Below are 24922 nucleotides of genomic sequence, written 5' to 3'. Positions count from 1 at the left end.
GAGGGGGAGAGCAAGGAAAATGTTAACTGTGGCTTAAAAAACCAACCCTGAGTCCCTGTGGAGTAAAAATCTGAATAGAAACCAGTCTTTACTACCTTGAGTGTACACTGGGAGCATCGGGAAAGGGGGCTAAATGTGTGTGGTGCTCTAAGTGAGAAGGAAGAACAGAGCACAGAAAACGGCTTTCTGAATGGCTAGCAGCCACTTGGATTAAGTGACTTGTCTGAACCCTGTGCATCCTCCTAGTCAGCAGCTGGTGACTACAGGAGAGTGAGTGCTACCCTGCAGTGATAGGAGGTGATTTGGGGAGAGGAGATACTGGAGGAGAATGCAACTCTGTGTTCTCCAGGTATTTTCTCTGGTCCAACCTGGCTGTAACCGACCAGATGGAAACACTGCCCTGTGGCACTGCTGGAGCCTTGGCCGAGCTGCTTGGACAGTGCCATGTATGGGCCTCCCCCGGAGATGGGTGCCCATGAAGCAAATCCTGTTGTGAGGGTCGAGGGCGGCAGCAGCTGTGCGGCAGCCTGCCTTCCTCTGACAGCAGAAAGCCGCCAGTGGCACCGTTCGCTCTTGGCTTTATAGACGCGGGTTAGTTCTCAGCCTGACAGCCCAGCTGACGGGGGATGAGGGGGAGAGGCCGCGCGTTCAGGGCTGCAGGGGGAGCTGTGCGCACACAGGGCTGCAGGGGGAGCGCTGTGCGTCCCTACGCTTGTCCGTGCCTGGAGCGGGGCGGCCATGGGCGCCCGCCTGCGACCCGCTGCGCTATGGGGGACGGCGCTGGCCGCGACTGCGGGCGCGGCCGTGGCGGCTTGGGTCTGGGTCCGCTTGCGGAGCCGGGCAGCGCCGACTCCCGACTACCCTGTTGCCGCCACAGCCGCCGCCGATCAGGTACCGGGGCCGGGTTGGGGCAGCGGGCGAGGCCGCTGGGCCGGGCATCCCTAACGGGGCCTCACGGGCCCTCTCGGCGGGGATGCGACACCGGGCCGCTCGGCCCTGCCGTCCTCCTCGGCAGCGCGGCGGAAACTGGACCGGGCCGAAGCCGCGCTCTCTGCTTCCCACCCCACGGCAGCGAGCGGGCCGGGGCCGGGGGATGTCGCCGGCGTCCCATGGCCCGACCGGCGCTGCGGCCCTGTACTTGTGCCGCAGGAGCCCAGCACCGTCTCCACCGTGAAGTGGCTTTTGCTATTCTCTCCCCCGACTCCTTGTTAAGACCCCTTATTCCCCCAGGCCTGCTGAGCGTTGCACATGCCCGGGGTGCCTGGCTCAGCGTGCTGCCACTCGCTTCGCAGGGTACAGGACACGGTAAGCAGATACTGGTGCTAGGCCTGGATGGGGCTGGGAAGACCAGTGTTCTCCACTCCCTGGCAACTAACCATGTCAAGCGCAGCGTGGCTCCCACCGAGGGCTTCAACGCCATCTGCGTCAACACCGAAGAGTTACAGATGGAGTTCCTGGAGAGTGAGTGAACGTGGTTTAGTACTGAGCATAAAATAAGTTCCTATCCTGTGCCCTAGGGATCGGGTTCCGTTGTGCCTGCTCTGATAACATGAAGTTGTGATTATTTTCTCCTTGGAGATTCTGCTTTCCCACCCTGTTTCTTAAAGGAAATGATACACTGGAGTTAGAGGAGGTGTGTGTTCATTTAGCCCTGTTCTCCAGGGAGTTCAGCTCCCAGAGAGAGAAGGATAACAAGCCTGAAACCAGCCCAGAGCAGAGGTGTCCCCAGTAAGCTCTGTGTCGTGATTCGTAGCCATTGTGTGTTGTACAGCTTCTCCTTGGTGCTCATGCCTGGCAAAGGGCAAGAGACAAAGAGGAATAAATAATAAGTTGAAAGAAGAGAGGTAGAAAAGCTTTGTACCTTTCTGTTCAAAAGACTCTTTAAGTGGTGTTTTCTAGTCTTTAATGGCTTTTAAATGTCTGTAGGTTTGCACTAAGCTTTGTGTTGTCCCTAGCACTGATTTTTGGGTATTGTCTGTGCCTCCAGAGAATATCTCCTGTGATGGTTTTGGGGTGTCAGGGCTGTTCTAGGTGCAGCTAGCTGAGGGGGAAGGTGAAGGCCCTGGATTCAGGTCAGTCCCTGGTACGGAGAGTGCCTGCCTTCTGTGGAGGCAAAAGCTGCCTTTTGCTTCCTGCTACTTCTGCACTCTACTGTACCAGTGCTCAACAGGCTCAGCTGGCAGCTAGCCCATAGATGCCCCTCTACCTTTGTCAGCAGGTCTAAAGGAGTTGTGCTGTTCCCAGGTAAGTTTCTGGGATGTGAGGATGAGGCCACTAAGGCAGATACCATTCCGAGTAGTGCTACCGCAGGAGTGTCTGTGATGTCTTGGGGAAGCAGTCTCTCCAGAAATGCTTGTATTCTGTGCCCCTATCATAGTAGGTTCGAGATACTTGTGTCTCCTGCTGGGAGGTGTTTTTTCTTGCTGAGCCCAGAGGAACGTATAGTATCTCTGCTCCTGCCTGGGGATGGCCTGGGCCCAGAGCCATGTACCCCACAGCAGAGCCTGTTGTTTCTGAGTTGTCCTTCCCTCTCTGGTCCAGGTTGGTAGTCACTGAGATGTGCTGTCTGCGATCTGACCCATGGGAAATGAAATATCTCAGGCCAGTTTCAGCCAGGTAAATCCGTGCATGGCTCTTTAATCTGGTTACTTATCCAGTCTATACCATCGCCTAGTCCAGGGGTTAGCAGCCTGTGCTGTGATCACGTGGCACAAGGTGATCAGCAGACAGCAGGGGTTTTATTTTGCTGGCTTAGACAGATAGAAAATCAACATTCTATGTTTTTATTTGTACCATCATACAGAAAAGTGGGTGGTATCTTGCCTCTGGCTTCTGCTGGCTTCCTACTTGTTTGGGGGGGAAAAAAGTGTTCTCTGTGAGGTTGCTGACCCCTGGGTTATGCTATGCATGAATGCATTTAACAAAGGGAGCAGTGGTGAGCCCCCAACATCACAGTACAGAATCGGAGGCATCTGTCCCAAGTATGATGCATCAATCACAGCCCTTTGGCTCCTTTCCACAGCAACAGACTTGCAATACTGCCTGCAGATATGCTGGGACTCTTGAAGAAGAGGCAGGCATGCCCTAGCAGGAAATGATGCTTCCCTTTCTATGTTCTTGAAGCTACTGGATCATTTTTACTTAAGTGAAAGTAAAATTGCTTTGAAACAGAAAAAAATCACAGTAAAAGTTGCAGCAAAAGGGCGATAAAAGACAGCTGACTAGCAAGTCAGTTTTCAAAAGAGCTCCCATGTAGGGCAGGAGAACATTATAGGGAACTCCAGTTGTATTGCTTTGAAAACTCACTACCTTTGGGAGAATCACCTAGACGTTTTTTGCACCTCAGTACTCTTGAAGCCGTGGTTCTGCAGTGTACCTAGGAGAAGACCTGAAGAGTGGAAAACGCATCTGAAATACTTAATATGCTGTTAGCTGTTCCTGCTCCTATTAATCTCACCAAACTCTTTTTGTCCCCAGATGGGAATAACAATCTCGAGCAACTTGCTGCATTGTGCAAAAGCAATTGCTTTTGAAGGTGGACAGTTTTCCTCTGTATCCAGCAGAGAAGAGGTCATGTAAAAATGTACCTGTGCAAAGATTTCTCCCAAGGATTGCCTGAAGGGTTTGCTGGGGCTTGAGTTTTCTCACCTCCTAAGCACCTCTGGTTATTGACAGTATGAAAGCTGTGGGAGTTTTGAACTAGTCCCCAGCATCATACAAACCCAATGTAAGCCTCAGAGCTAAATTTCTTCTTTAGAAATTGTAGGCCTGCTTTGTCTGAAGATGAGGTGGGCATGTGTAGGTGGGTTATGTGGGGACATTCTCCCATGGTGTTTATGGACCTCTTTCTACTCTCCCTACTTGCATGACAGCAAGAAACAACAAGGCAGGAAACAAGCATAAGAAACTGAACCCAGAATCCTCTCACAATAAGAGCTTAAAATGATTTTGTGTTTTGTTCCCAGAGTGTACGCATATGTCTGCATGTAACTTGACTGGGGAAAATAAAGCTATTTCCAGTCTTATATATAGTAGCTCAAATAGTCTGAGTTTTTGGTAACCCAAACACCTTGGGTTTTCAGCCCAGAGCCTGCTATCTGCAGCTGTGGGAGCAGCAATGCTTGGATTACTTGGTGAACCCTGTGCTGCTATCTTCTCTTCCAGTCGGGGGCAGTGAATCTCTGCGTTCATACTGGAAGATGTACTTGCCCAAAGTGCTGTTGCTAATCTATGTCGTGGACTCGGCTGATCATGCCCGACTGCCTGTGGCAAAACAGCTGCTTCATCAACTGATCCAGAACAACTCCACCCTGCCGGTGGTGGTTCTGGCCAACAAGCAGGTAAGAGTTCCCTGCTGCTAGCTGACCTTGGGCTGGCAGCAGCTCTGAAAACAGCAACAGAGCCTTTCAAAGGAGGCCTTATAGCTGGGAGCTGGGGGTCTTTCTGGAACACCTGTTGACTGCAAGAGAAAATAGTCTGAGGTTGAGGTTTGGATCTGCAAAACACAGGTCTTGTGCTTGGAGATGGTGCAGTCAGAACTGTGGGTGGAAATCGTGGTAGAAACTGCTGTAGAGTTGCAATGGTTTGAGGGCTGCAGGAGAGACTACAGTCAGACCTGGAGTTAGGTTTCTGTTCTGAATGTCTGTCTAGAAGTACCACTTTACCTAGCAGCAGCCAAAAAGTGAAGCACCGTTGCTGGCATTCAGATTGTCAGGTTGGTTGCTCCTAAGGCTGCTGCTGAAGCACGAGAGAAGAGCAGCTTTCCTCACAAGGCAGTGCTTTCTCCCAAGACTGGTGCTGTACCTGGGGCAGGATTGTGCCTGTGGTACAATGTCAGATGGCAGAACAGCCCAGGGATTTTAAGCCCAGATTTTCTCTTATGAGGGCTGTGCGCTCACTTCACTCTACCTTGTAACCTCCTAAATTTCTGGTAACTTGGGCATGTTACTAGTAGTTGTGTTACTCTTGAGTGCTTTGGCTTCATCAAACACAGGTGCTACTACTGTTACTATAGGTCCCACAGTCCCACGCTGATAGCTGAGAAGGCATGCAGGGCATGTTTGCCCTGTTCTTGTAGCTCTTTGCTGGGCACTTTGGGCAGCAAGACTTTTGTCTGGCTCATATGGGTAGTGTTACACTGATGTCATTAACACTGGAATAACTAGAAACAGAACAGCAACGTGGGAATAGTGCTGCTACCTCTTGCAACTAATGGTCTCGTTTTTGTTTTGTGTATCAGGACCTTGAAGGCGCATATTGCATCACCGATATCCACGATGCTCTGGCACTGTCTGATATCGGGGACAACAGGAAGCTGTTCTTGATTGGTACCCATGTGGCAGAAGATGGCTCCGAGATCTCCTCCAACATGAAGGATGCCAAGGAGCTGATAGCGCAGCTGGTTTTGGAAGCACAGTGACAGCTCTTTTCCTACAATGTGATCTGTGCAGCTGAGGGAGACAGATTGTTAGTGTATGGTCAGTTTGTCGTGTGGCGACTGAAATGTACAGGTATCTTTTCCTTCTGAGTGTGGGATTCCTCTGAAAATGGTGTCTAGTTGGTAACAAAATCTAATTTGTAGTGATTTCAAAATACATTTGAGAAGTAAGTCTAATATTTAGCATATTTGTAGGGGAAAATGAGTCTCCCAGATAGCAGAGTTAAGAGGATGTGTAGCTTAGGTGGGTTGAGCTGGCTTTTTGCCAGGTAGGAATCAAGCATCCACTCCAGTGGAACAAGGTTGCATCCAGTGAATTTAACCTGGCTTGACGTCTCAGGTTTAAATTGAAACATGTACTCCTCAGGTTTTACAGAACCCTGTTACCAGTGTTGTTCTGTTGAAAACCAGACCTCACTTCTTGACACTGTCAGAAATTTACAGTGCTGCGGTTAGTATTTTTGACAGTTTTTGTTGTTGCTGTGTTAGGGCCAGCCTTTAAGGGAGTGGTAGATTAGTAATCTCTGGAAATTGAGTTGGTTATTGTTTCTTTAGTAGGTAAGAACAAGAAGACAATCGCAGTAAGACATTAAGTGTTTCTTTGCCTACAGGGAAAAACCGGAATGGTGTAATTTAAGGTAGTAACTGGAAGCATTTAAGTTAAATTGGCCCCAAAGGTGGGAGACTCCTCCGTCGGGCTGAGTGGCTTGTTTCAGTTTAGTCCTCAAGCAAGCAGTCTTACTTGTGAAAAACCTGTTGGTTTTTGAAAGTGATTTGTGTTACACAGCGGGAGAGGAAGGATACCTGATGAGTGTCACTCTCCCATTGTCCTTGGAATTACACTCCAGGAATGCGATCCAGGAGCAAGTTCTGTAACGGGCCTGTTCTGCGGCCACATTTACTATATGAACGTTGTGTAGTTTCATCCTTTGGAACAGATGCATAAAGCAGAAAACTTCACCCAAACCAGCGGTCCGGGCCTCATTTACTCGGGCAGGGCGTGAGGCTGGAGACCCTGGAGGGCAGCCTCCCGTAGGACGGACCCTCGCAGACCTCCGCTGCCGGCCGCGTTCTCGTTCCCGGGGATCGCCGGAGGAAGGGAGCTCTCCTCAGGAGCGCTTCCCTCAGCAGCCGTTGCCGTGGCGACGGGAGCGCGCACCATGGCGCCGGCCGGGCCGAGCGCCGGTGCGTGGGGACTAGGCGGTGTGGGGTGGCGGGGGGGTAGCCCCTCCCGGTCAGGCGGGGAGACCCTGTGCCCCGGCCCCTCAGCCAGCCGCGGCGGGGCTCGGAGGTTGCCACGGGGCGGGGCGGCACGGCATGGCGGGAGGGAGGGCGGGCGCGGCGGGGCCCTGGCACCACAGCGCCACCGGAGCGTCTGCCGGGCAACTCGATGCGAGCCCGGCCGTTGCCGCCATCGGGCAGGTGGATCCTCGAAACCGAGCCTGGCTTCCCCACCGCATCTGTGGTTTTCCTGTCCCCGCTTTCAAAGCATGGCGGCTTGTGCTGTGCTGCTGCAGAGTCCCAGTCTAATACAGCCGCTGCCCACCTAGGCCCCCCAGGCTGAGGGCAGTGGTAAGGGGTGAGCTGGGAACAGCCTGCGGGTCAGCAGTACCTGGTGCTCATCCCAAGAGGAGGATGCTGCTGAGGGGACGTGGTGCTCCCAGACTCCCCATCCGCTGGGTGAGGAACACTTCGTGTGCAAATGCATCGCTGTGCAGTGTGCAGCTGCCCCGGGAAGGTGCCAGGGAAAAGCCTTACAAGTAGCTGCCAGGCAGTCCTATCCTGAGAAGATGCACAGACTCCACCCGCCCTGCAATTGTTTAACATTGAAGAGAAGGCAGTCCAAGCTGCGGGTGTTACCAAGCTTTTAAATTCACCTCTTCTTGTCTTTGCAGTTCCTTGTTACCTGTCTGCATGCTCTCATGACAGGTAAGAACCCCCCAGACCTGGCCTCCTGGCTGGGCATCCAGGCCAAGCCCTGCGTCTCTCAGAGAAGGCTGGGTCGGGGATTTACGCCAGGCAGCGAGTCAATATATCAGATGACACTGTGATAAACACACAGAGGAAACGATGCCTAGGCTTGCTGTTCCGCCTGCTTCTCATGACCAACAACATCTGATGAGTCTGGTGGCCAAGCAGTTAGTCCATGTGAGCTCAGGCATGGAGGGTAGGCGTTTCTGTGCCTGGCTACAGCAAGGCTTCCTTTTCCCTGCTGGGAAGCAGGAGTGGGACGAAACAGCAAGGGCAGTCCCCTTATCAGCCAAGTTGCAGAACTGCTCCAGGTGCATCCTGTGCGAGGACACCTGTGTGTCCAGAGCTTTTGCCATGATAAAAGAGTAGAAAATAATAGGGTTTTTGTAATTGGAAAAAACCAATATACTGCTTGACAATTGCCAAGTGAATCGAGAGACCTGGTCTGGATGTATGTATGACTTGTTCCTTGGCTGGGTCATGATGCAAGCTTTGCACAGGAGTGTCATGTGGGTCAGTAAGGCCATGTGCAGTTTGTACTGGGCTTGGCTGTGCCTATGTGGTGGGTCTGTGCCATTGCTGGAGGAGAAGTGAGGAGCCTGCCTGCAGGGACAGTGCCAGCTCTGCAATGTAGCTAGGCTGGGGGGGAAATCTCTGTATGGTAATCCTTCACTCCCTCGCACCTTTGCATGGAAAAGGCTCTGGGGAGCTGCTTGGGAATGAACAGCTGGAACTGGTTTTTGGCTCCTGACATGAGGGCTGCTGTCCTGTCTTGAACTGGTGGCGGGGGGCCAAAGTCCTACAGGCAGTTCCCTCTTTGGGATCTCTTGTTTGCAGTTTTGTGACTGGCGGTTAGGCATGACAGGGAGATACATCAGCAGGCATCTGATGCTCTTAACAGCAGCCTGCCGTTGCAAGGGTCTCTGTGGTGCTGAAGTCTCTGTCAAGCATTTGCTGGGGCTTGGCATCTCAGGAAGGGGTATCAGCCCCATCAGAGGAACCACAGAGGAGTCCCCATAATGCAGACTGTTTTCTGTCAGCGAACACTTCTCTCTGTGTCCCCACTCCTCTCTAGGGCTATGCTGCCTTATTGCCAGATGGTACTAAGCAAGGGAAGCAATGCCCCAGGCTTTCACTTTCTGTGCTTTTTCCATGAGGAGGCACTTCCATAGCTGGCATTCAAGGCCAGGCTGGATGTAGATCTGGGCAACCTAACCTAGTTGAAGATGTCCCTGATCATTGCAGGGGGATTGGACTAGGTGACCTTTGAAGGTCCCTTCCAACCCAAACTATTTGATGACTCTATGTTTTCAGTGCTGCTAGGGCACAGACCATGTATGTTCCTGAGTCTCTGTAGCATCTAAGCCCCTTGTGCTAAACAGACTGAAATAAAATGATAAAAAAATATGGCTTCACCTATGCTCCTAAAGCCCTGTGGGAAGTCTCCATTGTGACTTTGAGCAAACCACAGGAGTGTTTCTGTTCATCTGGGCTCCGGTAGGCTGAAGACATCATCCATCTCCTACCTGCTGGGGTTGCATGGTGTGTTATTAACCAGAAAAATACCTTCCCCCTCTCCCTGCAGTGTTCCAAAGGGACCCTTAGCTGAGATCCCTTAGACGCACTCTTGCAAGAGATGGAGGAAAAGGCAGGGCAGTTCGAAAGTGTGTTACATGGTTTTGAGTACAGCAGTAGCTTCTTTGTGCTTTGTTGGTTTAACTGTTTGTTTAATGGTACGTTTGTCTTTTTCTGCAATTTTGACAGGATACGGGAACTTGCAGAACCCAAGAAAGCAGCTTGTGCAAATGACCTCAGGTAAGGAGGTGCCCATGCAGCCCTGCTCAAGGGCTGGAGATTGATGGGACCTCAGCCAGTGCAGACCCTTTGCTTTTGTCTTGCTACTGCTTCCCTCTCAAGAGCAGGAGTGGCTCTAAAAACCCAGGTGGAGATGTTCAGTGCATGAGGGGCTCTCTTTGACTTGCTCTTTCTTGCTTTTAACCAAAAAACTGGGCTTGATCCAGTCTTGCCTTTGCTGTCCTGTCTGAATTGCTGCACTGAGATGTTGCGGGATAGGATGGTGTAGTGGTGCAAGGAGATTGGACCTCATTGGAGTCACAGGCTGCTGCATCCTGGAAAACACAGTCCAGCTTTAGGAGCAGAGCTGCTGTCAGCATTATGTGGTCAAGCTATGGCTTGACAAGCCAGGGCAAAAGTCTCTTGATAACGTCTCTTCTCCACTATCTGTATGGGTGTCACTGTGCTATGAAAAGGTTCCACAAAACCATCGCCCTGCTGTTCCCTGTCCTGACTACCCTAGTACCCTCTCCCATCATGGCCTCTCTCTTAATGGGGAATGAGCAACTCCAGATTTGCCCTGGGCACAGGAGAGTAACCACTAACGTGCTGCAAAACCTCACCCACTTTCCATGGCACACCCTGACCATAACATTATTATTATTTTTACTGTCATACTTGTGGTATAGCTAGGTGGTAACAGTGAGGCAAGAAAAATGCAGTCATGAAACTCCCCCAGGGATTTCAGAGATGTAATGAAATGACCCTTTTTGCACATCCACTGATAGTTGTAAAACCAGACTCATCCCTTGAAGGCTCTTTTCTTTTTGAGTTGGTAACATTTCTTAACTCTGAACAGTGTGCCAAAGAAAGTGAATGCTCAGGAAACACCAGCGGCACTTTACAGGTGGGGATAGCTATAGGGACCGTATGTGTGTCCCATCCCAGGCAGGGAAGGATAACTCCAGCAAGCACAGTTCACACTTGGGCATGTTCCTAAAATTTCACACCCTTGCTGTTCTTTCTAGGCTTGTTTGGGGAAACCAAGAGACGATACGGACCATCTCACGGCGTGCTATGACAGCTAGACCATCCGCAAGGATACTGGAGTTGGCTAAGCCCAAGAAAGATTTTGGCAAGAACCTGTGCAGGTCAGTAATGTGGTAGCACATCCTGGGGAAGGAGGCAGCTCAGAGGGTGCTGACTAAGCAAAGGGATGTAGTGGGTCCAGGGAAGGGGAGATGCCATCTCCTTTCCTGCCATCGCTGCCTCAGAGGGATTTCCATGCCACTGAGATCCACAAGGCTATACTGGTGCTTGGAACAGGGTCCATCTGTAGCAGGGAAGAAAGCACTATGAGAGTATAGTCACCCTGAGTGCTTGACTTCCAAAATGAGGAGGAACTGGGGGGTGCTGAGTTTTGGTGCCCTTTTATTTCCTTTTACCTGCTTCCTAGCTGTGAAAAGGGCCTCTCCAACATGTGGTGGTTGCTCTGGGTTTGGATCAACTGCCATAAGAGCCAGCCTTGATCTCAGTTTCCAAGCACTTGGGAACATATTCCTCTGCTGTAACAAAAACACCAGTCAACAGCTCTGCTTTGGCATGGCAGCAGAGACATCATGTGCGTGTATGCATGCTTTAATGGAAACGTGTGTGTCACACCTGTGTGTACAGAGGGACCATCTGTCCCTAGAGGGTTCCCTGTCTGTACTGGGGCTGATGCAGCCCAGCCAGGCACCTGGACACAATTAGTGATCCCCTGCATCCTCTTGGAACTTGGCCTAAATCTTGAGGCTGAAGGTTAGGAAGTGCTATGAAGAGAGAAATCTTGCAGCATCCTGCTGGCTAGTAGAAATCCAGGTCTCTTGCCTTGAGTTGAACCTCTGCTGTCACTACATGGTGAAAAACTAGTCCGCGTTTGGATATAGGAGTGAAGAACAATGTGAAAAATGTAAGCTTCAGTGGTGCTGGGCGATGCTGCATTACTTGAAGCAACTGATCTGTATCTTCTGTAACTCGGTTGGAGGGAATGAAGCTCTTTTGGAGATAGGATGGTGGTTGCTACTCTGTAAGAAGTCTGAGAAATGAGAATGCATATTAAACTGTGTTGTACTCCTGGCTTTCCTGTACCTGGAGTGATGTCAAGACATGTGTGTCTGTATTATTCTCTCCTCTGCCACTGTTACCAGTTCAGGGGCCTTCATCCTCCTGAGAGCTTCTGCCTCTGACTAATGGTGTCTGACTGACAGCCCTTCCTGCCTTTCTGCTCACCTCTTCCCTGGGGATGACAGGCATCTTTCAACGGTTGTGGCTGATGGAAAGCTGGATGAGCATGCATTAGGCAAGTGTGAGGAGATCCCAAGATGAAAGGAGCTGCAATGGCTATTCACCCATTGCAACAAAGTGGTTTCTAAATTGTCAGAGCTGAACAAGAGATGCTGCCGGGTTTGCGTTGTGGAGTAATGGGCTGGGGAAAGGCCTAGACTTTGAAAGCAATGCACTGAGGATGCTTAAAAGACAACTCTGCATATGCAAGCAACATTTACCAGGAAATCTCAAGTATAAATGCTCGTTTGTTCATGGCTTTACCATGTGCACTGGTGCCAGCTTTTGTACGAGTAACAGGCATGGTTGTTTAACCAAACGTAGGATACCATCCACCAGAACCAAGTTCTCTGTCAGCTGCCCTTTACTAACCTTTCTGTGCTGTTCCTTCAGGCCCCTCTACTTGTATAGCTGTGGACGGGAGTCAACAATCTGGGAGCATCCCTCACTAGTGGATTTTCGCTTCCCTTCTGATCGGCTGGTGAAGTTGGCTGAACCTAAACAATACCAGGCTGCTTACCTGCTGCAAAGGTGAGAGGCCAGAAAGCCTGTAGGGTTCTATAGGAAGGCCCTTGGGTCTTACAGCATTAGTCCAACTTTAAAGTAACAAATACAGGAACAGAGGATGGGCATAACAGAGGGCAAAATGCAGAACAGGGATTCTGCTGGGATTAGGACATCTGGTCTTTGTCATGGTATGTGTGGGTTCTGCACTGGAAATAGCCACAAGACAAAGCTTCCTTCTACTGCAGCAAATGTGAGACTTAAACATCTCTGCTGCTGCCTGGTTTAACCAGTGTGGGAGAATATCCATGAGTGGTGGTGCTGTGACTCTCTGCTTCTAGACCTCGCACGTCCCCTGAATGGCCTGTGTCACCAGCGGCGCTGAGCTGTAAGGCCTCCCCACGGATTGTGGAGCTTGCCCAGCCGAAGGTGCTACACCCAGAGTTCCTGCCAGCCAAAAAGGTGAGGAGCTGGTTGAGTGAGATTGGATGGGACAGTGATGCAGCAAACTGTCTTGAGTTTTTAAACCCCGTATCCTGCCCCTGGATGTGCCCAGCATGTGCTATGGCGGGGAGAAACTGTCTGGTTCTGCTGGGGCTTGTGATACTGAGAGAAATTGCCTTTTTTGGAAAGAGATGCTGTCTTTGAAAATCTCCCTGCTGAAGGACAGAGAACAGTCAGGCTGGAGCAGCCTAGAATAGTAGGAGAGCCAAGGGAGGCATCTGGGCTGCATATCTCCTGATAAAGCAGTCTGGGAAAGTGGAGAAACCTGATGGGAATGGCCTGTTTAGCTCCTAGGGAATACAGTTGTGTTTTCAGTTGGACAGCTGTGCTGTGTATATAGGGGGCATGAGCCTGCAAACAGTATATAGATTTTAACAGTGTTTTACCAGATTAGCCTGATTTAGAGATATATTTCTGAACTTGCTCATTTTAGGCGAGTCATTGCTTTGGCAGGGGTGAAAGGGCAATCTCAGATTACACTCATTCCATGGCAAAGGCTAAGTTTTCTGGATGCAGTCTGTGGGCTGGGACATAAGGGGGACTGTGCTGGAGCAGGATTTGGCATCAGTAACCCTGTGAAAAATAGGGCAAGATGTCCCATGCTGGAGCAGTAATCACTTTTGCTGTAGGAATGCAGTTAACTGCACCAGCATTTTTACCCTGAAATCTGAGTGTTTCTCCTTAGGAGGGGAAATTATTTGATTCAGCCAGGAAGACAAATATGAAAAACATTACTCTGGAAGAAATTTCTCTGCACTCTCACCTGGCTGCACAGGCTCTGGTTACAGACATTCCTCTCTCCTCTCCTGCCTATGAGTGGGTGACAGCTGGGGAAAAAAGTAATACTGACTAAGACATACAAATCCCAATAGTGCCAAAATTACCTTCTAGTTCAGGTGAAAGAAAACTAATGCATGTTGGGAAAGTGAGAGTGCTGCTTCTTGTAATCATGTCTGCAGAGAAAGAGTGCTGGGTGCTTATCCTTTTGGAGAAGGGAGTGCGTCCCTCTGAGCTGCTGTGGATAAGCTCTGTGTCTGCACATCCCTCCCCCATTCTGTGAACCCATGCAGGTGCCAACACAGGTTACAAATGCTGCAGCCTTGGCCAGAGCATCCTCGCGGATACAGCAGCTGGCAGAGCCCTGGGTCAAGAAGGTGACCTGCTGCTATGAGTACGGCCCTGTTGAATCTGCCATTCGCCCGGTAAGGCGGCATCACCTGGGGCTGTGCATGGCAGGGATGCTGGGCAGAGGGGAGGGTACAGGGGCTCAGTCACTGGGGGCTCTCTTCATGGCAGCCCTGGATGTGCTGTTGTCCATGAGGCTGATGTAGCTGCTTCCAGCGCTGGAGAGCAGTACTTGTCCTCCATCCAAAGCATGGACAGGATCATGTTCCACCTGTGTGTGGTCAGTGGCTGTGAACCTGGATACACTGAGTTGCAGGCTGGTCACCATCAAATGCCGGGAACATATCTGTAGGGACCTTCCTCCCCATTCTTCCACAGGTTTCCAAGTTTGCTCAGGAGGCAATTGCTAGCCCTCGGACCCTGGAGCTGGCTATGGCAAAAAGAGTGCATCCTGATTATATGCCTATGCGGGATGCTGCATGGTCAGTGACAAAGGCTGCAAAGCAGGCAGTGGCTACACCAAGGCTTGTGGAACTGGCGCAGCCTTGCAAAAGGTAGGCGCTGCTTCCTTGCTATGCAGAAATGATCAGCTGTCAGCCCATTTCGTGCAGGCCATGGTACTTTATTGATTTGGATTTATCCAGTGTGATTAAGCCACTGCTTTTCCACTTCCAAAATGTATGGATTTTGTATGGCTGGATGTGTTACTGCTACGCAGACTGTGGTTTAAACAGTGTTTTTGAGGTGGAAGGAGAATCAAAAGAGGGTAAATAGGAGCTTTCTAATTCCAGTAGGAACTACTGGCTGGGACTTTGTAATTATTAGTCGCAATTATAAAAAGCAACCAGCTGACACATGGCACAGTGTAGCAAATTCATGCTGCCCAGCATGATACAGCTGGCCTCAGCCTGAGTTGCAGGAAGAGCTGGGTATGGTGTTTCCAGAGAGGGAGGGAATGCCTGGTGGTAGTGGCTATGGCAGCTGCAGTGAGAGATGGGGCATCCGCTCTCACTAGTGTCCTGGTGAGAGCAGCTGAGGCATGACTGCTTTTGTCCTCCCAGGACAGGGCAGGGCTCAGGTGTAGGTGTGTCAACTGACAGGCAGCTTTGACAGCTGGCCCTGCTCCAGTTGGAATTGACCTGCTCTGTCCTTGCTTCCCCAGGCTTCCTATGAACTTGACTCAATTCAACCCAAATGCCTTCACTGTGAAGGAGTCTGCTAAGAAGGCAGTTTGTTCTGCTCGGATCAAGGAACTGGCTTGTCCGATTAAGCGCTGAACTCCCTCAGAAGCACAGCCCTCTGCTTGTGCCAGCTGTCCCCCTTGGAACATCACTCTGTTTGGACTGTGCTGTGGCTGGAAAACCTACCTGAACACAGCAGCACCCACCAGGAACACTTCTTACGAGCTGCCGCTTTTACTGAGCTAAGCTGGGAAGTTAAATAAAACGGTCATTCCATAAGCACAAAATAGTCACCCAGGAAAAAAAGCAGGATTTGACCTAATGTGGGAAGCCTTTCTCCCAAGGATGAGTTATGTCTGGATTTTATATCTCTTATTTTTTTAGCTGTTATAGTTAAAGAAGTGATGAAACAACTGCTGGGGGAAGCCAGTGCAGGAACTGTTTTTTCACATAAGTGAGTGTGGCAAACCACAGCCAACGGCACACAGCACGTTGATGTAATGCAACTCCTGACACTGGGTTTTTAAAATTTTTGCTAAAGTTTAGAGATCTTCTCAGTGACACTCAAAGTTTTGTGCTTGTGACAGAAATAGAAACACAAAAGGCTGCAAAATTCCAGATCCAGGGCTGGATTTGATAAGGCATGCAGCTTTAGTACAGACTTCGGAAATGCTGGGGTGGCATGTACCTTGAGTTGGCTTGAGTTTGGGGGCCCTTCTCTCAAATGCCTGGAGAATGGGCAGATGTAGCCTTTTGATTTGCATGCATCTTTGGTACAAGTTACACAGGTCAGTTAAATGTCTGCGGTTCAGATACTTGGTTGTGTAACCCTAGGCAGAATAATGGAGGGACAAAAGTTATAAAAGAAAGCATGTGGCAGTTTCACTGCCAGTGTGTATTGATCTTCCCTGTGTTAAGCCGATTCTCCTTCCAAAGGAATAGAGGCAGGTCACCACAAACCACAAGAGGATTAATCAGAGGATCCAGTAAGTGATTCAGTAATCCACTAAGCAGAGGATTTTTGAACCCTTTTGAACAAGGTAAGGTCACTGAGCAACTGTGCTGGTTATTTTTTATCCCATGCATTGTCCTGTACCAGGTCAATGTACCAGAGCTTGGGTTCTCTGCAAAAGCCCCAGCGCAACTACATCCCTTAAGCCTAAGAATGGCCAGATGAGGGTGAAGTCTGACACCCCCACCCATGGGGAACCCCAGCACTACCAGCCTCTGCCACCTCAGGGATGAGGCTGTGTGGGCTGCCATGGATGGACCCATGGAGGTTGCCCACGTCTGTGTGCTATCCCTGTGGCAAGAGGGATACCCCACAATGCCCACTGAGGCTGTCTTTGGAGAAGTGTTGCTCTCCTGGAGGAAGAAATCTGTCTCCTGCCATTGGGGCAGGGAGCACAAGCAGGGACATAACACAGCTCCTCTCATCAAAAAACTCTGGTTTTTTTATTAGTGCATTGGAAAAAACCACCCAAAAAACCAAAACCCCAATTCTTTCCCTTTGATGACTTTTAACAGAAATGTGAGAAATACATTCAAGGGAGGCTTGCCTTGGTCTGATGACGGTGTAGGCACTCAGTTTGCTGATATCCAGAGCTGACTCAGCATCTTGAGCTAACTAAGATCATCTGAGCAACACGTCTCTTTTCCAGGTGCCCTCCTCTCTGGATGGTGTGTATATTAAAGCTAGAATGTATACTTTGCCTTTGAGGAGCATAAGCAAAAGAAATATTTCTCTCCCCTTCTATGTTTGAACCTTTCATGGCAGCTTTTCTGTAAGCCTGGGACAAGGGCATGAGATTGCCTTCCCCTGTGCTGTGTTATTAATGGATGGGAATCACTAGATAGGTTATGCAGCCATCATAAGCTGTATACACACATATATATATAATATTTTTTCCTGGTTATGTACACTTTAAATAAAACTTGTGTTAAATAGCAGGGTATTACTTTGTATCTCAAAACCTATTGCAACAGAAGAACCCCAAGGAAACCCACTCTGAAGAGCTTCACCATCATTATCAGCAGCCCTGGGGATTGGAGCAGCATCCTCTAGTCCCTGACAGATCCACTTTGTGAGGGCAGCCCTTCAGACTTCCTCCACTCTGCCAGGCGCTGCTTGAACCATTTCTGGAGGAAAGAAAACAAAAGAGAAAGAGATTGAGTGCACTGGGCTGAGTGAACCTCTGAATAACCCTGCTAAAGGTGCAGATGTGGTCAGCACATGAGACCAGGTGAAGGAAACTCGTGTTTCTGCTCTCTGAAGCAAGGTGCCGCACTGTTTCTAGGCAGTACAGGCACCAGGAGATCTGCTTCTGACTGAATGGTCTTGTTACTGATGTGTTCACCTCTTTCAGACTCATTTCTCTTGCTCACTTCAGACCTTGACAGCATGGGTAGGTTCTCGTTTTATTGCTGTGAGTCCAAGTTTTTCTTGCAAACAGAGTAAGAAATCGGCTAAGGAGCTGCTGGATGGCATCTGCTTAAACGGCTGGAGCAATGGAACAATCACTGCAGCTCCAAACCCGACAGGAATCACAAGCTGACCTGCTTCAGAAAGGATGACAGGGACAATGCAGTGGCTCTTAGCAAATTTAAGATCAAATAAATTTAAAAAGTGGGTTACAATGATCTTAGTCTTCAAGCAATATGCATGGCTATGGTACTGTGCAGTAACTTAGCATCCCTAGGCCAACTCCCAGAGCTACTAACGCCACTCAAACACAGCTGCAATTTCGAGTGTTAGCTAAAATGCAACTGGATAAAGCCACACTACCTGCGTAAGAGAGAGATAACTCATGTCCCGGGAGCACAGCTCAGCCTTTTGTTTGGGAATGTGCCTGTGATTTGCTTTGTTGCTGTTCACTCTGTTGCTATATTTGTTCATGGCTATTTCTGAAGCTATTGTGGTTCGTAATGACACAACCACGATGCTTTCTACAAAGTGGCTCTCGCACCAGCCCTGCCTTGGACCGCATCCAGTCAGATGATTGCTTGCCTCGCCTCCTCCCAAAAATTTCACTTCCTGCCCTCAACCATCGTCTCCCGTTGACTCACCACCTCTTTGCATCTCAGTTTTACTGATTTTTTTATTAAAATGGCTGCTATATCTAGCCAATAAAGCACTCCAGATGTCAACAGTGATAACTCTCTGTGTTATATGCAATGCAAGCACTTCACAGCTCACCACCCCAGTCTTGATCCTGTCCTTAATATGTCCTTCATCTTCAGATCCCTAGGAGCACCCTGGATTTGTGGAAAAAGATGGCTATCAGGGAAGATTTTTAAGACCTCTCCTGATGTGTCCTGGGCATATCTGGCCTGTGTTTACAACTTGCTTTAGGAAAAAAAGAAATGGAGCAGTGCCATTTCTAAGGAGTGAAAGGTATTTCAAGGGTGCGGCCTCAAACAAGCAGTGGTACCTGCATGTCATTAAAGCATAGTAAAGGAGGGGTCTCCTTTTTCACTCCAGCCAAGGGCTATCAGGGGCAATGGATGTTATAGCAGCATCCTTCCCTGGAACAGGCTAAATACTGGCATTGCCTGCTCAGCTCTCATACCCCTTTGTGTTTGCCCAGGGACAGCCAGGCTTGGCAGCTCTCTGCTGCTAACTTTTCAGTGAGCTGGATTTCCTTTCTATACCCATCAATGCTGCTATGGGTCTAGTAGCTTATAAAATACTTGCATTTAAACTAGCTGCACTGCAACCTGAAGGAATTGTGTAGGAGCCATTTGTTTCTGAAGACCAGGATAGCCTGCAGGTAGTCAGATGGAGCACAGAACTCAGTGTAAGTCTGAGGCAGTGGCAGCCTGTCCCTGTGAAGGGACATTTGGAAGCCCCTGTGTCTCCTCAAAAGGTTGACGGACTTGCCTGACATGCAGGCTTGGGAATGCTAAAGTAGCAAACTGCAGTGAGGGGGAGCGTGCACAGCCTGAGCATGTCCCACAGCACATCCTGCAGTAGTTGTATCTGTCTGGTGTAAAACAACTGTTTTCTTCAGACCACAAAGCCAGCAGTGGTTTGGGTACCCAAGACTATTAGAAATAGGTTGAAAGGAAAAGACAGCACACGTGGGTTGTATATTCAGGGGTTCACAGCCAGCCAGTGACCCTCAGGGTGTGCCTTTGTTCTGGCTGTGGGAATCACTAGCCTGGTATCCAAGCCCAGGATGGGGATGGTGCTCCTGGGTGTGTGAGGGGAGCGCAAGGATCCCATTGGGATGCCATGGCTACGAATGAAGGGGCTGTGATTACAGGGGAAGGGGCTTTGGGGATGCAGGGGCAGGAACATGTGGGGTGCAGGGAGAGGTGGTGGTACAGTAGAGTTCTGTGGGTGCAGTGTTGGGTTAGGGGTGCACTGGAGGTTGCAGAGATGCAGAGAAGACTTGTGGGCATGGTATGGGGTGCAGTAAGGAGTATGCAGGGTGCAGACTGATGCAGGGAGTGCCAGTATGGCACATATGGGGTACAGAGGAGTGCAGGAGAGTTGGGAAGCATGAGAGGTGCAGGAAGTGCAGTAAGAAGCATGTAGGTGAACAGAAGGGTGCAGGGAGTATGACAGAAAGCTGGAGATACGACAAGCAGGAGATGTGGGGGAAGCCTGTGGGACACAGAGGCATGCAGGGGGATCAGAGCTGGTGCCAAAGTAGGGGAAAGGGGCATACACTCACCAGGGTCTGCTCCTCAGAGAGCCCAGTCTCAGCCGCAATGAGGCACAGAGTGGTAGGGTCAGGGTGTTTGTTCACCTTGCAGAAGTTGTACTCCAGGATTTCCAGCTGCTCCTCAGTGGGAGTCACTGGCTTCTCTGTGGCCATCTCCTCCTTGGGTAGGGCTATGGGGCCAGGCGCTGCGGAGAGGGGCCAGTGTCATTGCCCAAGCTGACACCAAGCTCACTTGCTGAGCCCTAGGTTTGCCATCCCTATCCCTACTATCTCCCCACTTGCCCTGGCAGGGCACAGCTCCCTTCCCAAAGGCATGCCAGGGAGCTCAGCTGGGAGCTCCAGGCCCCCAGCAAGCCCTAGGACACACACACAATTTCCCCACCGTGGTGACCACACACCACCAGCGCCCAGCTGAGCTGTCTCACCATCCTTAGCTGGCGGGGAACTGCAGCCCGTCCTCTGCTCAGCGCTCCCCTCTTGCTGTATTTATAGCCAGTGTGAATCCCGAGGGGACAATTCCTGTTTGCGACCGTATTTAGGCCTAGGCGTCGCTTGGGAGTGATGTCACAGCAACGGGCTTGTTGAAGGGGTTAATTTAAAGACATTAATTGAAAAAAGCACTACTTATGCTCTGGGTGAGGGGACAGTGCCTGGCATCCAGCCTAGTTTATTTCTGTTCTTTTTTCCCTTCTTCCCAGTGATCAGGCAAGTCTGTGCATGGGAATCAAAAACCAGAGGATCTTTGGGAGTGTGGGTTTGGACCCAGCAATCACCCGATTTTCCCTCCTGAGCAGTGTCCTGGTCCTTTTCCTAGCAGCATGGCCAGACAACACAAAGCTGGTGATGAGTAGGTGAGCTACTTTGTTTTTACTAATATTTAATGTTATCTATGTTAATATTTAGTGTTATCTATCTATCTATATCTATCTCTATCTATCTATCTATCTATCTATCTATCTATCTATCTAATGTTTGCTAATATTTAATGGTATTTAACGCATGGGCATAAACAGTGATATTGTTCCTGAGCACCACTGAACTGTTTGTTTGGTTTTGGTGTGTAAGTGAAGGGTCAGTCCTTGGAGGATGGTATTTCATACACATCTGTTGCCCAGGCACTCAAGCAAGGAGCCCACAGTCTCCCTCCGAGTAACGTTTGTCCCACTTGTGCTTTGCACATATCTCTGGCAGACTCGGCACAAAAGCACAAGCAAAACAAGACGGTATGCCTTGGGTAAATCCCACACCTCTCTTCTGCATGGCTCCAAGTTTGCCTCTGCATGGCAGGGGGTCGAGCCTGCCAATTCGGTCAAGTACACCACGAGGCGTTGTCCCCACAAAGCATGCAGAAGTCCCTTGTGCTGAATCATTTTGGTGTTTCCGAAACCAAGCTGTGGGGTGTTGGCAGATAGGAGCTGGATGCAAAAATGTGGCCTTTCTTGATCTGCTGTCCTGCTATCCGAGTTGCCTGGCATGTCTCTGTCAGGCTGTGTTGTGCCTCTCCTATGCTGCCAAGGTGGTTCTTGGCCACCTTGGAACTCCTCTGGGCTGTTTGCTGCAGACCAGCCTTGTCTCCACCTTGCAGCCCAGCTTCCCCTTCCCTTGTCTCTTGGATGGAACTCAGGCACCTTCAGCATGCTGCACCCTACTGTGTGGCTTTAAACCCAACTGCTTTTCTGGTTGACAGGTAACTGACCTTCACCCACCTGGTACCCAGGGCTCTCACTTGCTGACAGCGCTGCTGCTGCTGGGGCTCAGCTCCAAAACTGCCTTGCAGCTTGCAGAGAGCCAGCTCTGCTATTCATGAGAGGCTGGAGAGCTCCTCTTCTCTCAGCTTTACCTCAAAAAGCAAAGGTCCCACTGAGCCTTGTCTGCAGGAGGTGCTTTGACTAATGTACTTTGTCTAATAAAAGGATCCTTTGGCATTTGAGTAGGGGCTTATAAATAGAGCAGGGCTGGTTGTGAAACAGCCCAGTCTGTTTGAGTCACTTGGTAAATACCAATTGTAACACAGTGGTTATGAAAGGTCAGAGCACCTCTGAGTGGGATGGAGCAGGCAGGTAGAGGGCATCATCTGCCACTCCTGGATGGACTAGGGAAAGACCACCTTTAACCCCAGGGGCTGCAAACTGAGCTGGCCTTGTCTGCAGAGTGTTGCAGCACAAGTATGTGGCAGCAACTGCCTGAGTTTTCCTGGGGTAAACTCAATTCAGAAACATCCATATCAGAAGAGGTACAACAACAAAGTTCAGCCCTTCACGTGTGTGAGCTGGTGGGGGCCAGGTGAATGCTGCTCACCTGCCTTGGGCATTTGGAGACCTCTGGAAAAGACGCAGGGCAGAAGGAGATCCCCTGGACTTGAGGTGCTGCTCTCAGCACTGTGGCTGCCAGACTCCCCATGAGGCCAAAGTTCAGATGAGGCCAAGCTCAGGCCACAGGTCCTTCCTCTCCTCCTTGATCAGCACCCCACTAAGCCATCTGCCCTTCTCCTAGAATGCCCAGTCACCACAGGGCTCCTCATCACCTTTGGATCATGCATCTAGCCTGGGCCACCACCAGCAACATGTCCTAGTGGTTCATAAAGCATCATTTGCAGACTGCTGCATTAACATACATTAATGTGTGTGCATTGATTTGCATAGGGAACACGTGCTTCAACTTTCATATTACATCTACACAGCTGTTTATTTCTGATAATCTCCAGGTTCCTGAGGCACTTCCCCGCAGGACACAGTATCTTCTACCTGCTGGCAGCTCAGGGTGCCCCAGCACACAGGATGTGATGCTTGACAGTTTTTCCTTGTCTCCACTCTGCTCCTGCTCCCACCTCTCAAGGCTGTGAGATGACTTTCAGGAAAAGCTCAAAAGCCTGGGTGTCCCTGGAGCTCCACATCACTCCATGAGATCCTGGAGATCTTCAGGAGCCATGTGACCCTATGCAGCATGTGGCACCCAGCACTTGGCAGCTCTTGGGTGCTAAAAACTGGGGGTAAATGACAGGACCTGATAGCACTACGAGTCCCCAAATGTCCTGACTGCCTGTACCTTGACCACTACTCACCTACCTCTTATTTAAAGGGAGCCCTGCTTAAGCCCAGACCTGGGACCTGACCTTCAGGCTGCACAGGACCTCTTGCCTGTACAAAAGAGGTGATTTTCTTGCTTACGTTTCATTAAGCCTGACAGAAATACAGAGAATCATAGCTGTTCTGCCCAGCTGCTGGAAAGCACCACTGCTCACTGCCTTTTTTCTGCCTAAACTTTTGCAGCCGTGGTGAAACAAAAAAAAGGCTTTTCCAGTGCAAGTTATCTAACCCATCTGTTCAGCTTTCAGAAAGAGGGGGTGGCTGTGGTCGTCATCTACCCCTGTGAGCACTCCCATGCCCGATGCTGTCACCCCTGGGTGGCACAAGGATGAGAGTTTGGTAGCAGGGAGCTACTCACCCTGGCGGAAATGACAATGCCAGATGCACTGTCACTGTGAAACCACAGCACTGGTGACACTTGCTCTGTCCTATGCATCAAGCTAAAAAGCCCCGAGGAATTCACACCTGGCTCTGTCTGTCTTGGTTTTAGGTGAAGCAGTGTGAAAGCAGCCATCAGCTGAAGCATGCAAGGGGTTCATTGGTTGCTTGGCTCCAGCCAGCATTGCTATGCACAACTTAGTGCTCTTAGTGTGGCTGATGGGGTGTTTAAATGCACCTCCAGGGCCATTTTGAAGAGAGCAGACAAAAGGCAATGGCTGATAGGCGGGAGTTGCAGCAAGAGAAATTCTTAGTAGATATCGGGAAACAAGTCTTGTACGTGGGGACAGGGACCAGAGAGGTGGGGGCACCTCTGTTCTTGGTGATCCCTAAAACTCAGCTGGACAAGGCCCTGAGTGACCTGACCTAGATGTGAGGTAGGAGCAGTGGTGTGGAGAAAGACCTCCCTCTGCCCATGTCCCAGCTCTCCAAAGACACCTTGGGGTTACTAGCAGGGCTCCTAGCTCTGGCCTGAGATGGGAGAGGACATCCCACTGTCTCCCAGCAAGCCTGCCCAGCGCTGCTAGCGCAGTCAGCATTTACTGTCCTGGCAGAAAGCAGACACTTTTCCAGAAAAGACATGCTCTCTGTTTGCTCAGCTTTGCTTTTTGAACAGCAGACACAACAGCTAGCTGGCTGTGCAGCTTTCTAAGGATTTACTGCACCGAAGACCCTGGAAAACTCTCTGAGCAGCTCCTGCCCAAATGATGGGGCCCCATAGACCCTCTTGACCCCTTCCCCACTGCTCTCTCCACTGTCAGGCCTGGGATGCGACTGGAGGCATCATCTGCTCCTGGTTTTTGCTTGCAGCTATTTCCTGACACTGGCAGGAAATCAAAATAGCAGTTCTCAATGCAAACGAGCCCTCCTGCCCTCCCTTGTTCTGCTGCAGAGCCGTGTCCTGTCCCTCGTTTTGTTTGGGCTCCTGCTGTGGGGTGGCTGTGGATAACATCAGCCGGCATGGCGCACAGGATAAGGTGGGACAGAGGCTTTAAAAATAAAACAGACCCTGCCGTAAATAAGGAAAAACCACCTGTCATGCATCCTGTAAACTACCCGTTCAGCCTTTTAGAAGATAATATCTGACAGGAACAAAGCAAACAAGAGCACAGCAGCTGCTGAAGCAAAGGCAAGTCCCCATAGTACCCACAGCCTGGGGTCTCTGCCTGCCTGTGTGCCTCTCTCCCTTCCCTAGGCATGAAGTTTTCCCACCACCACCGCCTGGCTGGATGCTGCTCCAACCTCCTCAGCATCACTAAGATCAGATCAGCTCCTCCCTGCATCCCCCCCAACATCCCCACCTGCGAATCCACCCCACCTCCCCCAGCTCAAAGCCTGTGCTTACCTGGAGCTGTCAGGAACCAGAAGTGAGTAAAACAAGAACTCTTCAGGTCCTTGGGTGACTGCTTAAGTATCTGCGTGTGTGTGACAGGCGGGGACCTGAAAAACCTGCCGCAAATCACAGGAGCTCCCGGGTTCCACAGCCACTCTCTGGGCTGGTAATTCAGGTTTGGCATCCACTCTCCTTGGCAGGGCTCAACGCATGGTTGTACGTGCTGCGGAGCTCCGCGGACCGGTGGCACAGGGAGCCGTCGGGGCTCGTCCCACCACGCTCTGGGCTGGTGGACGCTGTCCTGCCGGCCCCGGGTGAGAGCTGCTGCGGGGCTGCTTTCCTGCAGGGGCACAGGAAGGGTGAAGGCAGGGTGCGGCGGAAACCGTGCTCAGCCCTTCATCTGCATGCCAGCAGAGCCTCCCTGCCCCTCTGGGGGCCCTCTGCCCCACTGCTGCCCCCTTGGCAGGGCTGCCACCAGCCCCCCTGCTGTGGGGAGCCCTGATGAAGCACGGAGGCGGTCACAGCTGTGCAGGGATAGATTCTCACCTCACTTA

General features: G+C 50.6%; 3 protein-coding genes across 3 annotated transcripts; 2 read left to right on the top strand and 1 right to left on the bottom strand.

The window, feature by feature from the left end:
* Positions 1 to 738: 738 nt before the first annotated feature.
* Positions 739 to 5654, top strand: ARL9 (ARF like GTPase 9; the record flags this gene model as incomplete). Its single annotated transcript, XM_080635864.1, has 4 exons — positions 739 to 891; positions 1293 to 1461; positions 4165 to 4340; positions 5240 to 5654. 4 exons carry the CDS (start codon positions 739 to 741, stop codon positions 5417 to 5419), a joined length of 678 nt encoding a protein of 225 aa, XP_080491990.1. The 3' UTR covers positions 5420 to 5654.
* Positions 5655 to 7507: 1853 nt separating this feature from the next.
* SPMAP2L (sperm microtubule associated protein 2 like) lies at positions 7508 to 15065 on the top strand (the record flags this gene model as incomplete). Its single annotated transcript, XM_080635143.1, has 9 exons — positions 7508 to 7604; positions 8484 to 8508; positions 9173 to 9223; positions 10231 to 10353; positions 11921 to 12058; positions 12373 to 12493; positions 13606 to 13737; positions 14039 to 14214; positions 14823 to 15065. 9 exons carry the CDS (start codon positions 7508 to 7510, stop codon positions 14935 to 14937), a joined length of 978 nt encoding a protein of 325 aa, XP_080491269.1. The 3' UTR covers positions 14938 to 15065.
* A 1243-nt stretch (positions 15066 to 16308) lies between these two features.
* HOPX (HOP homeobox) lies at positions 16309 to 24675 on the bottom strand. The gene is made up of 3 exons (XM_080628512.1): positions 24381 to 24675; positions 19521 to 19696; positions 16309 to 16980 (listed from the first exon to the last, which is right to left on the bottom strand). Exons 1-3 carry the CDS (start codon positions 24550 to 24552, stop codon positions 16903 to 16905), a joined length of 426 nt encoding a protein of 141 aa, XP_080484638.1. The 5' UTR covers positions 24553 to 24675; the 3' UTR covers positions 16309 to 16902.
* Positions 24676 to 24922: the final 247 nt, after the last annotated feature.

Source organism: Psittacula echo (genome assembly GCF_963264785.1).
Source record: "Psittacula echo genome assembly, chromosome: 1".
NCBI lineage: Eukaryota > Metazoa > Chordata > Aves > Psittaciformes > Psittacidae > Psittacula > Psittacula echo.
Note: the sequence above shows the minus strand (reverse complement) of the source record. Positions and strands in the feature narration are given on the sequence as shown.

Bases quoted from the DNA above. Each gene is read 5' to 3' on its own strand.
- HOPX (XM_080628512.1), bottom strand. From the start codon at position 24,552: ATGCCAAACCTGAATTACCAGCCCAGAGAGTGGCTGTGGAACCCGGGA. The intron at 19,697-24,380 runs GTAAGCACAGGC...CCCTCTCCGCAG, and splicing joins CTGGTTCCTGACAGCTCCAG to CGCCTGGCCCCATAGCCCTA. The intron at 16,981-19,520 runs GTGAGTGTATGC...TCTTTCCTCCAG, and splicing joins TCTCTGAGGAGCAGACCCTG to AAATGGTTCAAGCAGCGCCT.